General features: G+C 45.7%; 2 protein-coding genes across 2 annotated transcripts; both read right to left on the minus strand.

Moving 5' to 3' along the window:
• Positions 1–1,084: 1,084 nt before the first annotated feature.
• On the minus strand, positions 1,085–5,024 carry LOC139061971 (uncharacterized). Its single transcript, XM_070541967.1, has 3 exons — positions 4,626–5,024; positions 1,743–4,188; positions 1,085–1,314 (listed from the first exon to the last, which is right to left on the minus strand). The coding sequence occupies exons 1-3, from the start codon at positions 4,749–4,751 to the stop codon at positions 1,085–1,087; spliced, it is 2,802 nt and encodes a 933-aa protein (XP_070398068.1). The 5' UTR covers positions 4,752–5,024.
• Positions 4,786–11,870, minus strand: LOC139061973 (uncharacterized). The gene is made up of 4 exons (XM_070541970.1): positions 11,470–11,870; positions 8,587–11,032; positions 7,969–8,158; positions 4,786–4,882 (listed from the first exon to the last, which is right to left on the minus strand). The coding sequence occupies exons 1-4, from the start codon at positions 11,593–11,595 to the stop codon at positions 4,786–4,788; spliced, it is 2,859 nt and encodes a 952-aa protein (XP_070398071.1). The 5' UTR covers positions 11,596–11,870.
• Positions 11,871–12,188: the final 318 nt, after the last annotated feature.

Here is a 12,188-nt window from a genome sequence, read left to right on the forward strand (position 1 = left end):
CCATTTACAAACCTTAAGTGCTAATGACTCCATTCCTTTTTGTGGTTGTAGGGGCTGTTGATTGGAGTACATTAAAACAAACCTGATCTCTCTAGGACATTCAGACGCCAAGTTATAAGCCCACAAATGTGTAACTGGACTACTTCTTTAAATTGACACCAGATCCGGTGACATTTGGGACATGGTTTGACCCCCTTAGGAAAGTGCTATCATCATGAAACGTTCAGATACCTTACAACTCAATAGATTCTACCTTCCTGTAACGTTTCAGCCTGATTGGACCTTGTTTTCACACAAATGAACCCAGAATGATGTGAAATTGTGCTTCGTGCAACATAATTCTGGGTGCCATTTACAAACCATAAGTGCTAATGACTCCATTCCTTTTTGTGGTTGTAGGGGCTGTTGATTGGAGTACACTAAAACAAACCTAACCTCTCTAGGACATTCAGAAGCCAAGTTATAAGCCCACAAAGGTGTTACTGGACTACTTCTTTAAAGTGACACCAGGCCCGGTGACCTTCGGGACAAGGGATTACCTCCTATAGGAATGAGCGATCATCTTGAAACGTTCAGATCACTTACAACTCAATAGATTCTACCTTCTGTTACGACCTCAGCCTGGTCTAGGTTCAGGGAGGCCTAACACAGGAACGTGAGAAAAGAAAAGAAACAATCTGACACCAAGTCACAATAAAAAGAAAGTCCTTTTATTAACTAAAGGTGTCCCTAAGGGAGAAAAAAAACCTGTTTAATGAAAATAGGAGTTTAATTTAGGCTGCAGGAACAAATGCTTGAGGGCTTAAAGTAACTAAAGGAGCAAATAACAATGGGAACGGAAACTCACTGGTTCTGAAAATAAACCAGGAACAACGGAGCTTGCCCGGAGGCCTTACCAAAAGGTCCACTGGTGAACCAACTCACCCACGCAACAGTCAACTCTGTTAAGAGCAAAGAAAACCGGAGCTCAACCGGTTTTCTTATGCGGGTGGAAATTAAACCAGCCAGGGGCAACCATCCACAAGTTCTCCAAAGTAAGCCATCTTTCATTCCAATCCTCTCTCCAGTCCTCTCTCTGTCAGCCTCAATCCTCTCTCTCTCTCTCGCTCTCTCCTCTCCCTCGCCCGCGCTTCCTCCTCTCTGAGCAGCGCTGATCTTTATCTGCTCCAGCTGGGTGATTCCTGATGGGAGTCAGCTGCATAGAGTGAAGCCAGGGAGCTGGGCGCTCTCCATGGTCCTGAAAATGGTGCAGGAATAAGGGTGCAGAGTAGAAGCGGAGTGCTGGAGAACTCAGGGTCCGTAACACCCCCATACCTAAAGTAAAGAAAAATGGTGGAAGTGAAAACAGAATAAAAACACCATTTTTCTCATAATGTGTCTCCCCTTTTTTTTTTCTACCAGAAACACCAAACGCCCACACAGAGACCGAGTCCCCGCCATCTGCCTAACCAAAAACTAACTAAAAATAAGCCTAGCTCTTCATGTGGATTTGGGCGGGCAGATTAAGCACGGTGCAAAAGACACAAAAAAACATAACCAGCAAAGAGAGGTTCTCTTTCTGGAGTGCTCCCGAGAAGGTGAAATGAATCACCAACACTAACCCATGGGCCACAACACTAACAAAATAACAAATAGATTATCCCCTAAAGAGGAAATAATCTCTCCACCCTAGCCAGGGGATCTCAGCCGTCTGAAAACTGATCGTGGGTGCTGAAGGATCGCGATAAACAATCAGCGATGACATTCTCGGTTCCTTTCCGGTGGCGGCTTCATGTGTTTGCAGCCATCACAGGATGCTTGAGCACCAACATCCAATACAAACGGGACCTTTGGAGACAGTAAAAATGTTAGTGTAGCTACCACAGCAGCAACTTTCTTATAAAAACAATGAGTTGCGAGGTTCGTTGTTAAGCTGGTCGGTTCCAGATGAGTAACAGGATTTTCCAAAGCCAACAGGTCATCCCAGGAGGAAGTGTGAGTAACTATGTTATCCAGATAAATGCTGCACAAAGGAAGTTCTGGCGCCACTAGATGGGTTTGGGTAACCTCATCCAGAACTGGAGTGATGGCAGCGGCTGCGCACACCGCGGCCTCACCGGGTGGTTGTGCAGTAGTCTGAGGAGACAGATATCTTTCCAACATGATAACATTACAAACACAATTTTTCCTGCGACGGTCTGTGATGTTTTTAGCTACTGGTTTACCCCAATTTCTCAGCAACACATCATTCTTAACATAACCAGTAGTTCCATTTATTTTCTTTCCCACATGCTCAAAGCAGTCGGTCAGAGATTTATCAGACCGTTGTTCCGCCTCCAAAGAAGCCGGACTTAGCGGAAACATGTTGGACGACACTTCATTTGTGACCAGATGAGTGGAAGAAGTTGTTTCAGCGGGATTAAGAACATCACTCTGCGAATCGTCAAACAAACTGGAGAGATCCAAAATCTCATGCGCTCTCTTAGCTTGAGATCGGGTACACACACAAGTGGGGAGCACTCCTGCGGGAGTCTCCTCACACTCTCCGGGTGCGATGTTCTCTTTCACCACTGGGGGAGGAATGACCGCACCTCCAGCCAAGTCGTTCCCTAAAAGAAGAGCTACTCCTTCCACAGGCAAGGAAGGGCAGACTGCTACTTCACACAACCCAGTAAAAAGTCCACTCCTTAAGTAAATCCTGTGAAGCGGGCGAGAAACAGGCACAGCATTTACTCCAGCCAACAACACGGAAGAGCCGGTAGAGCTCAAGTCATCAAATGGCAACACTTTCTGTGAAATTAACGTCTGAGAAGCCCCAGTGTCTCTTAAAATCTTAACAGGGGTCAGCTTTTCACAGCTTTCTGTAAGAGACACTTGTCCTTCTGACATGAAAGGACCAAAACCACTGTTATTTTCTCCCGACTTGGAGACAAAACCCACGGGCTGCGCAGCAGACCCTCTTTTTTCATTCCTCCGCTTGAGGATTACACAATCTCTCGCGACATGCCCCACCAGGTGGCAATAATAACAGCGAGGTTTCTGAGGACGAGGAGGAGAAGGAGAGTTTCTAAAAGGTGTTACTGACACCGGGCGAGCAGATTCACCCTGATGAACACCACCAACACGGTGCGTCAACACAAACTCATCCGCCAGTAGGGCGGCTGAGGAGAGAGAAGAGACTTGTCTTTCATTTAAATATAATGCCAACCTCTCTGGCAAACACTTCTTAAATTCCTCCAGGAGAATTAGCTCTTTAAGATCCTGTAGAGTTTCAACCTTTGAGGCAAGGATCCATTTCTCAAACATCAGAGCTTTTTCTCTAGAGAACTCAACATAAGTTTGCGTGGAGAGTTTTACATTCTGTGACCGGAACTTCTGACGATAGGCTTCAGGAACCAACTCATAAGCAACAAGAACAGCAGCTTTCACTTTATTATAATCCATGCTGTCAGATAAAGAAAGAGAAGCAATTACCTCTTGAGCCTTTCCGGTTAACTTACACTGCAGCATAGTGGACCACACCTCTTGGGGCCAGTCTAAAGCGGCAGCCAGACGCTCGAATGTAGCGAAGTAGCTGTCAACCTCGCTCTCCCGGAAAGTCGGCACCAGAACAAGGCACTTGCTGATGTCACACTCGTTTCTCTGTTTGTCCATGGACCTCTCGTGCTCATAGTTTGTAGTAGAAGAAACACCTCCTCTTGCTTGGTATTCCAACTCCATACGTTTCAGTTTTAACTTTGTTTCAGCCTCGATCTCACAGCGGCGGATCTCCAGTTCGATTTGCTGCAATCGGGACTTTTCCTCAGCCTCATACTTCATGCGGGCCAGCCTGAGACGAAGACGTGCATTCTCCATACTAGCAGCAGAGGAAGTGGTGGATAAACTCTCTCCTGTGAACGGCGTCTGCCGCGAAAGAGCGTCCTGTTCATCTGGGACAGAAAGGCGCTCGGGTGCAGCACCCACAGGAACGGAAGTAGCAGCTTTCACAGTCTGTCCATCCTCCATGTCCTGTTTCAGGGGCAAATCAGAAGAGTCACTGAAAGGAGGTTGTAACAAACCTTCCTTTTCCAACGCGGCCATCACAGAATCCTTTAAGTCCTTTTTCAGCAGGTTCTGGATGCCTTGGAGACCGAGGTGTACAGCCAACTCTGCCAGTTCGGTCCTTTTGAAGCTTTCGACCTGGTCCCGAGAAGGGGCAGCCAGAAACTCCTTTAAATTAAACATGCTCACGTTAGCACAACAACACGGGTACTCAAATCACACCACCAATCACGTTAACGTGACAAATAAATTAATAACAAAATAATATCCCGGACGAGCCCCCAATATGTTACGACCTCAGCCTGGTCTAGGTTCAGGGAGGCCTAACACAGGAACGTGAGAAAAGAAAAGAAACAACCTGACACCAAGTCACAATAAAAAGAAAGTCCTTTTATTAACTAAAGGTGTCCCTAAGGGAGAAAAAAAACCTGTTTAATGAAAATAGGAGTTTAATTTAGGCTGCAGGAACAAATGCTTGAGGGCTTAAAGTAACTAAAGGAGCAAATAACAATGGGAACGGAAACTAACTGGTTCTGAAAATAAAACAGGAACAAGGGAGCTTGCCCGGAGGCCTTACCAAAAGGTCCACTGGTGAACCAACTCACCCACGCAACAGTCAACTCTGTTAAGAGCAAAGAAAACCGGAGCTCAACCGGTTTTCTTATGCGGGTGGAAATTAAACCAGCCAGGGGCAACCATCCACAAGTTCTCCAAAGTAAGCCATCTTTCATTCCAATCCTCTCTCCAGTCCTCTCTCTGTCAGCCTCAATCCTCTCTCTCTCTCTCGCTCTCTCCTCTCCCTCGCCCGCGCTTCCTCCTCTCTGAGCAGCGCTGATCTTTATCTGCTCCAGCTGGGTGATTCCTGATGGGAGTCAGCTGCATAGAGTGAAGCCAGGGAGCTGGGCGCTCTCCATGGTCCTGAAAATGGTGCAGGAATAAGGGTGCAGAGTAGAAGCGGAGTGCTGGAGAACTCAGGGTCCGTAACACCTTCTTGTAGCGTTTCAGCCTGATTGGACCTTGTTTTCACACAAATGGACCCAGAATGATGTGAAATTGTGCTTCGTGCAACATAATTCTGGGTGCCATTTACAAAACATAAGTGCTAATGACTCCATTCCTTTTTGTGGTTGTAGGGGCTTTTGATTGGAGTACACTAAAACAAACCTAACCTCTCTAGGACATTCAGAAGCCAAGTTATAAGCCCACAAATGTGTAACTGGACTACTTCTTTAAATTGACACCAGATCTGGTGACATTTGGGACATGGTTTGACCCCCTTAGGAAAGTGCTATCATCATGAAACGTTCAGATACCTTACAACTCAATAGATTCTACCTTCCTGTAACGTTTCAGCCTGATTGGACCTTGTTTTCACACAAATGAACCCAGAATGATGTGAAATTGTGCTTCGTGCAACATAATTCTGGGTGCCATTTACAAACCATAAGTGCTAATGACTCCATTCCTTTTTGTGGTTGTAGGGGCTGTTGATTGGAGTACACTAAAACAAACCTAACCTCTCTAGGGCATTCAGAAGCCAAGTTATAAGCCCACAAAGGTGTTACTGGACTACTTCTTTAAAGTGACACCAGGCCCGGTGACCTTCGGGACATGGTATTACCCCCTATAGGAATGAGCGATCATCTTGAAACGTTCAGATCACTTACAACTCAATAGATTCTACCTTCTTGTAGCGTTTCAGCCTGATTGGACCTTGTTTTCACACAAATGGACCCAGAATGATGTGAAATTGTGCTTCGTGCAACATAATTCAGGGTGCCATTTACAAACCATAAGTGCTAATGACTCCATTCCTTTTTGTGGTTGTAGGGGCTGTTGATTGGAGTACACTAAAACAAACCTGACCTCTCTAGGACATTCAGAAGCCAAGTTATAAGCCCACAAATGTGTAACTGGACTACTTCTTTAAATTGACACCAGATCCGGTGACCTTTGGGACATTGTTTGACCCCCTTAGGAAAGTGCTATCATCATGAAACGTTCAGATCACTTACAACTCAATAGATTCTACCTTCCTGTAACGTTTCAGCCTGATTGGACCTTGTTTTCACACAAATGAACCCAGAATGATGTGAAATTGTGCATCGTGCAACATAATTCTGGGTGACATTTAAAAACCATAAGTTTTAATGACTCCATTCCTTTTTGGGGTAATGGGGGCTGTTAATTGGAGTACGCTAAAACAAACCTGATCTCTCTAGGACATTCAGAAGCCAAGTTATAAGCCCACAAATGTGTAACTGGACTACTTCTTTAAATTGACACCAGATCCGGTGACCTTTGGGACATGGTTTGTCCCCCTTAGGAAAGTGCTATCATCATGAAACGTTCAGATCACTTACAACTCAATAGATTCTACCTTCCTGTAACGTTTCAGCCTGATTGGACCTTGTTTTCACACAAATGAACCCAGAATGATGTGAAATTGTGCTTCGTGCAACATAATTCTGGGTGCCATTTACAAACCATAAGTGCTAATGACTCCATTCCTTTTTGTGGTTGTAGGGGCTGTTGATTGGAGTACACTAAAACAAACCTAACCTCTCTAGGACATTCAGAAGCCAAGTTATAAGCCCACAAAGGTGTAACTGGACTACTTCTTTAAAGTGACACTAGGCCCAGTGACCTTTGGGACATGGCTTTACCCCCTATAGGAATGTGCGATCATCTTGAAACATTCAGATCACTTACAACTCAATAGATTCTACCTTCTTGTAGCGTTTCAGCCTGATTGGACCTTGTTTTCACACAAAAGGACCCAGAATGATGTGAAATTGTGCTTCGTGCAACATAATTCTGGGTGCCATTTACAAACCTTAAGTGCTAATGACTCCATTCCTTTTTGTGGTTGTAGGGGCTGTTGATTGGAGTACATTAAAACAAACCTGATCTCTCTAGGACATTCAGACGCCAAGTTATAAGCCCACAAATGTGTAACTGGACTACTTCTTTAAATTGACACCAGATCCGGTGACATTTGGGACATGGTTTGACCCCCTTAGGAAAGTGCTATCATCATGAAACGTTCAGATACCTTACAACTCAATAGATTCTACCTTCCTGTAACGTTTCAGCCTGATTGGACCTTGTTTTCACACAAATGAACCCAGAATGATGTGAAATTGTGCTTCGTGCAACATAATTCTGGGTGCCATTTACAAACCATAAGTGCTAATGACTCCATTCCTTTTTGTGGTTGTAGGGGCTGTTGATTGGAGTACACTAAAACAAACCTAACCTCTCTAGGACATTCAGAAGCCAAGTTATAAGCCCACAAAGGTGTTACTGGACTACTTCTTTAAAGTGACACCAGGCCCGGTGACCTTCGGGACAAGGGATTACCTCCTATAGGAATGAGCGATCATCTTGAAACGTTCAGATCACTTACAACTCAATAGATTCTACCTTCTGTTACGACCTCAGCCTGGTCTAGGTTCAGGGAGGCCTAACACAGGAACGTGAGAAAAGAAAAGAAACAATCTGACACCAAGTCACAATAAAAAGAAAGTCCTTTTATTAACTAAAGGTGTCCCTAAGGGAGAAAAAAAACCTGTTTAATGAAAATAGGAGTTTAATTTAGGCTGCAGGAACAAATGCTTGAGGGCTTAAAGTAACTAAAGGAGCAAATAACAATGGGAACGGAAACTCACTGGTTCTGAAAATAAACCAGGAACAACGGAGCTTGCCCGGAGGCCTTACCAAAAGGTCCACTGGTGAACCAACTCACCCACGCAACAGTCAACTCTGTTAAGAGCAAAGAAAACCGGAGCTCAACCGGTTTTCTTATGCGGGTGGAAATTAAACCAGCCAGGGGCAACCATCCACAAGTTCTCCAAAGTAAGCCATCTTTCATTCCAATCCTCTCTCCAGTCCTCTCTCTGTCAGCCTCAATCCTCTCTCTCTCTCTCGCTCTCTCCTCTCCCTCGCCCGCGCTTCCTCCTCTCTGAGCAGCGCTGATCTTTATCTGCTCCAGCTGGGTGATTCCTGATGGGAGTCAGCTGCATAGAGTGAAGCCAGGGAGCTGGGCGCTCTCCATGGTCCTGAAAATGGTGCAGGAATAAGGGTGCAGAGTAGAAGCGGAGTGCTGGAGAACTCAGGGTCCGTAACACCCCCATACCTAAAGTAAAGAAAAATGGTGGAAGTGAAAACAGAATAAAAACACCATTTTTCTCATAATGTGTCTCCCCTTTTTTTTTTCTACCAGAAACACCAAACGCCCACACAGAGACCGAGTCCCCGCCATCTGCCTAACCAAAAACTAACTAAAAATAAGCCTAGCTCTTCATGTGGATTTGGGCGGGCAGATTAAGCACGGTGCAAAAGACACAAAAAAACATAACCAGCAAAGAGAGGTTCTCTTTCTGGAGTGCTCCCGAGAAGGTGAAATGAATCACCAACACTAACCCATGGGCCACAACACTAACAAAATAACAAATAGATTATCCCCTAAAGAGGAAATAATCTCTCCACCCTAGCCAGGGGATCTCAGCCGTCTGAAAACTGATCGTGGGTGCTGAAGGATCGCGATAAACAATCAGCGATGACATTCTCGGTTCCTTTCCGGTGGCGGCTTCATGTGTTTGCAGCCATCACAGGATGCTTGAGCACCAACATCCAATACAAACGGGACCTTTGGAGACAGTAAAAATGTTAGTGTAGCTACCACAGCAGCAACTTTCTTATAAAAACAATGAGTTGCGAGGTTCGTTGTTAAGCTGGTCGGTTCCAGATGAGTAACAGGATTTTCCAAAGCCAACAGGTCATCCCAGGAGGAAGTGTGAGTAACTATGTTATCCAGATAAATGCTGCACAAAGGAAGTTCTGGCGCCACTAGATGGGTTTGGGTAACCTCATCCAGAACTGGAGTGATGGCAGCGGCTGCGCACACCGCGGCCTCACCGGGTGGTTGTGCAGTAGTCTGAGGAGACAGATATCTTTCCAACATGATAACATTACAAACACAATTTTTCCTGCGACGGTCTGTGATGTTTTTAGCTACTGGTTTACCCCAATTTCTCAGCAACACATCATTCTTAACATAACCAGTAGTTCCATTTATTTTCTTTCCCACATGCTCAAAGCAGTCGGTCAGAGATTTATCAGACCGTTGTTCCGCCTCCAAAGAAGCCGGACTTAGCGGAAACATGTTGGACGACACTTCATTTGTGACCAGATGAGTGGAAGAAGTTGTTTCAGCGGGATTAAGAACATCACTCTGCGAATCGTCAAACAAACTGGAGAGATCCAAAATCTCATGCGCTCTCTTAGCTTGAGATCGGGTACACACACAAGTGGGGAGCACTCCTGCGGGAGTCTCCTCACACTCTCCGGGTGCGATGTTCTCTTTCACCACTGGGGGAGGAATGACCGCACCTCCAGCCAAGTCGTTCCCTAAAAGAAGAGCTACTCCTTCCACAGGCAAGGAAGGGCAGACTGCTACTTCACACAACCCAGTAAAAAGTCCACTCCTTAAGTAAATCCTGTGAAGCGGGCGAGAAACAGGCACAGCATTTACTCCAGCCAACAACACGGAAGAGCCGGTAGAGCTCAAGTCATCAAATGGCAACACTTTCTGTGAAATTAACGTCTGAGAAGCCCCAGTGTCTCTTAAAATCTTAACAGGGGTCAGCTTTTCACAGCTTTCTGTAAGAGACACTTGTCCTTCTGACATGAAAGGACCAAAACCACTGTTATTTTCTCCCGACTTGGAGACAAAACCCACGGGCTGCGCAGCAGACCCTCTTTTTTCATTCCTCCGCTTGAGGATTACACAATCTCTCGCGACATGCCCCACCAGGTGGCAATAATAACAGCGAGGTTTCTGAGGACGAGGAGGAGAAGGAGAGTTTCTAAAAGGTGTTACTGACACCGGGCGAGCAGATTCACCCTGATGAACACCACCAACACGGTGCGTCAACACAAACTCATCCGCCAGTAGGGCGGCTGAGGAGAGAGAAGAGACTTGTCTTTCATTTAAATATAATGCCAACCTCTCTGGCAAACACTTCTTAAATTCCTCCAGGAGAATTAGCTCTTTAAGATCCTGTAGAGTTTCAACCTTTGAGGCAAGGATCCATTTCTCAAACATCAGAGCTTTTTCTCTAGAGAACTCAACATAAGTTTGCGTGGAGAGTTTTACATTCTGTGACCGGAACTTCTGACGATAGGCTTCAGGAACCAACTCATAAGCAACAAGAACAGCAGCTTTCACTTTATTATAATCCATGCTGTCAGATAAAGAAAGAGAAGCAATTACCTCTTGAGCCTTTCCGGTTAACTTACACTGCAGCATAGTGGACCACACCTCTTGGGGCCAGTCTAAAGCGGCAGCCAGACGCTCGAATGTAGCGAAGTAGCTGTCAACCTCGCTCTCCCGGAAAGTCGGCACCAGAACAAGGCACTTGCTGATGTCACACTCGTTTCTCTGTTTGTCCATGGACCTCTCGTGCTCATAGTTTGTAGTAGAAGAAACACCTCCTCTTGCTTGGTATTCCAACTCCATACGTTTCAGTTTTAACTTTGTTTCAGCCTCGATCTCACAGCGGCGGATCTCCAGTTCGATTTGCTGCAATCGGGACTTTTCCTCAGCCTCATACTTCATGCGGGCCAGCCTGAGACGAAGACGTGCATTCTCCATACTAGCAGCAGAGGAAGTGGTGGATAAACTCTCTCCTGTGAACGGCGTCTGCCGCGAAAGAGCGTCCTGTTCATCTGGGACAGAAAGGCGCTCGGGTGCAGCACCCACAGGAACGGAAGTAGCAGCTTTCACAGTCTGTCCATCCTCCATGTCCTGTTTCAGGGGCAAATCAGAAGAGTCACTGAAAGGAGGTTGTAACAAACCTTCCTTTTCCAACGCGGCCATCACAGAATCCTTTAAGTCCTTTTTCAGCAGGTTCTGGATGCCTTGGAGACCGAGGTGTACAGCCAACTCTGCCAGTTCGGTCCTTTTGAAGCTTTCGACCTGGTCCCGAGAAGGGGCAGCCAGAAACTCCTTTAAATTAAACATGCTCACGTTAGCACAACAACACGGGTACTCAAATCACACCACCAATCACGTTAACGTGACAAATAAATTAATAACAAAATAATATCCCGGACGAGCCCCCAATATGTTACGACCTCAGCCTGGTCTAGGTTCAGGGAGGCCTAACACAGGAACGTGAGAAAAGAAAAGAAACAACCTGACACCAAGTCACAATAAAAAGAAAGTCCTTTTATTAACTAAAGGTGTCCCTAAGGGAGAAAAAAAACCTGTTTAATGAAAATAGGAGTTTAATTTAGGCTGCAGGAACAAATGCTTGAGGGCTTAAAGTAACTAAAGGAGCAAATAACAATGGGAACGGAAACTCACTGGTTCTGAAAATAAACCAGGAACAACGGAGCTTGCCCGGAGGCCTTACCAAAAGGTCCACTGGTGAACCAACTCACCCACGCAACAGTCAACTCTGTTAAGAGCAAAGAAAACCGGAGCTCAACCGGTTTTCTTATGCGGGTGGAAATTAAACCAGCCAGGGGCAACCATCCACAAGTTCTCCAAAGTAAGCCATCTTTCATTCCAATCCTCTCTCCAGTCCTCTCTCTGTCAGCCTCAATCCTCTCTCTCTCTCTCGCTCTCTCCTCTCCCTCGCCCGCGCTTCCTCCTCTCTGAGCAGCGCTGATCTTTATCTGCTCCAGCTGGGTGATTCCTGATGGGAGTCAGCTGCATAGAGTGAAGCCAGGGAGCTGGGCGCTCTCCATGGTCCTGAAAATGGTGCAGGAATAAGGGTGCAGAGTAGAAGCGGAGTGCTGGAGAACTCAGGGTCCGTAACACCTTCTTGTAGCGTTTCAGCCTGATTGGACCTTGTTTTCACACAAATGGACCCAGAATGATGTGAAATTGTGCTTCGTGCAACATAATTCTGGGTGCCATTTACAAAACATAAGTGCTAATGACTCCATTCCTTTTTGTGGTTGTAGGGGCTTTTGATTGGAGTACACTAAAACAAACCTAACCTCTCTAGGACATTCAGAAGCCAAGTTATAAGCCCACAAATGTGTAACTGGACTACTTCTTTAAATTGACACCAGATCTGGTGACATTTGGGACATGGTTTGACCCCCTTAGGAAAGTGCTATCATCATGAAACGTTCAGATACCTTACAACTCA

Source organism: Nothobranchius furzeri, chromosome 2 (assembly GCF_043380555.1).
Source record: "Nothobranchius furzeri strain GRZ-AD chromosome 2, NfurGRZ-RIMD1, whole genome shotgun sequence".
NCBI classification, from domain to species: domain Eukaryota; kingdom Metazoa; phylum Chordata; class Actinopteri; order Cyprinodontiformes; family Nothobranchiidae; genus Nothobranchius; species Nothobranchius furzeri.

Bases quoted from the DNA above. Each gene is read 5' to 3' on its own strand.
- LOC139061971 (XM_070541967.1), bottom strand. From the start codon at position 4,751: ATGAAAGATGGCTTACTTTGGAGAACTTGTGGATGGTTGCCCCTGGCT. The intron at 4,189-4,625 runs GTGAGTTGGTTC...TTTAATTTAAAG, and splicing joins CAGAGTTGACTGTTGCGTGG to GAGTTTCTGGCTGCCCCTTC. The intron at 1,315-1,742 runs GTCATCGCTGAT...TCTTTACTTTAG, and splicing joins ACCGGAAAGGAACCGAGAAT to GTATGGGGGTGTTACGGACC.
- LOC139061973 (XM_070541970.1), bottom strand. From the start codon at position 11,595: ATGAAAGATGGCTTACTTTGGAGAACTTGTGGATGGTTGCCCCTGGCT. The intron at 8,159-8,586 runs GTCATCGCTGAT...TCTTTACTTTAG, and splicing joins ACCGGAAAGGAACCGAGAAT to GTATGGGGGTGTTACGGACC. The intron at 4,883-7,968 runs GCGAGGGAGAGG...GACTCCCATCAG, and splicing joins TCAGAGAGGAGGAAGCGCGG to GAATCACCCAGCTGGAGCAG.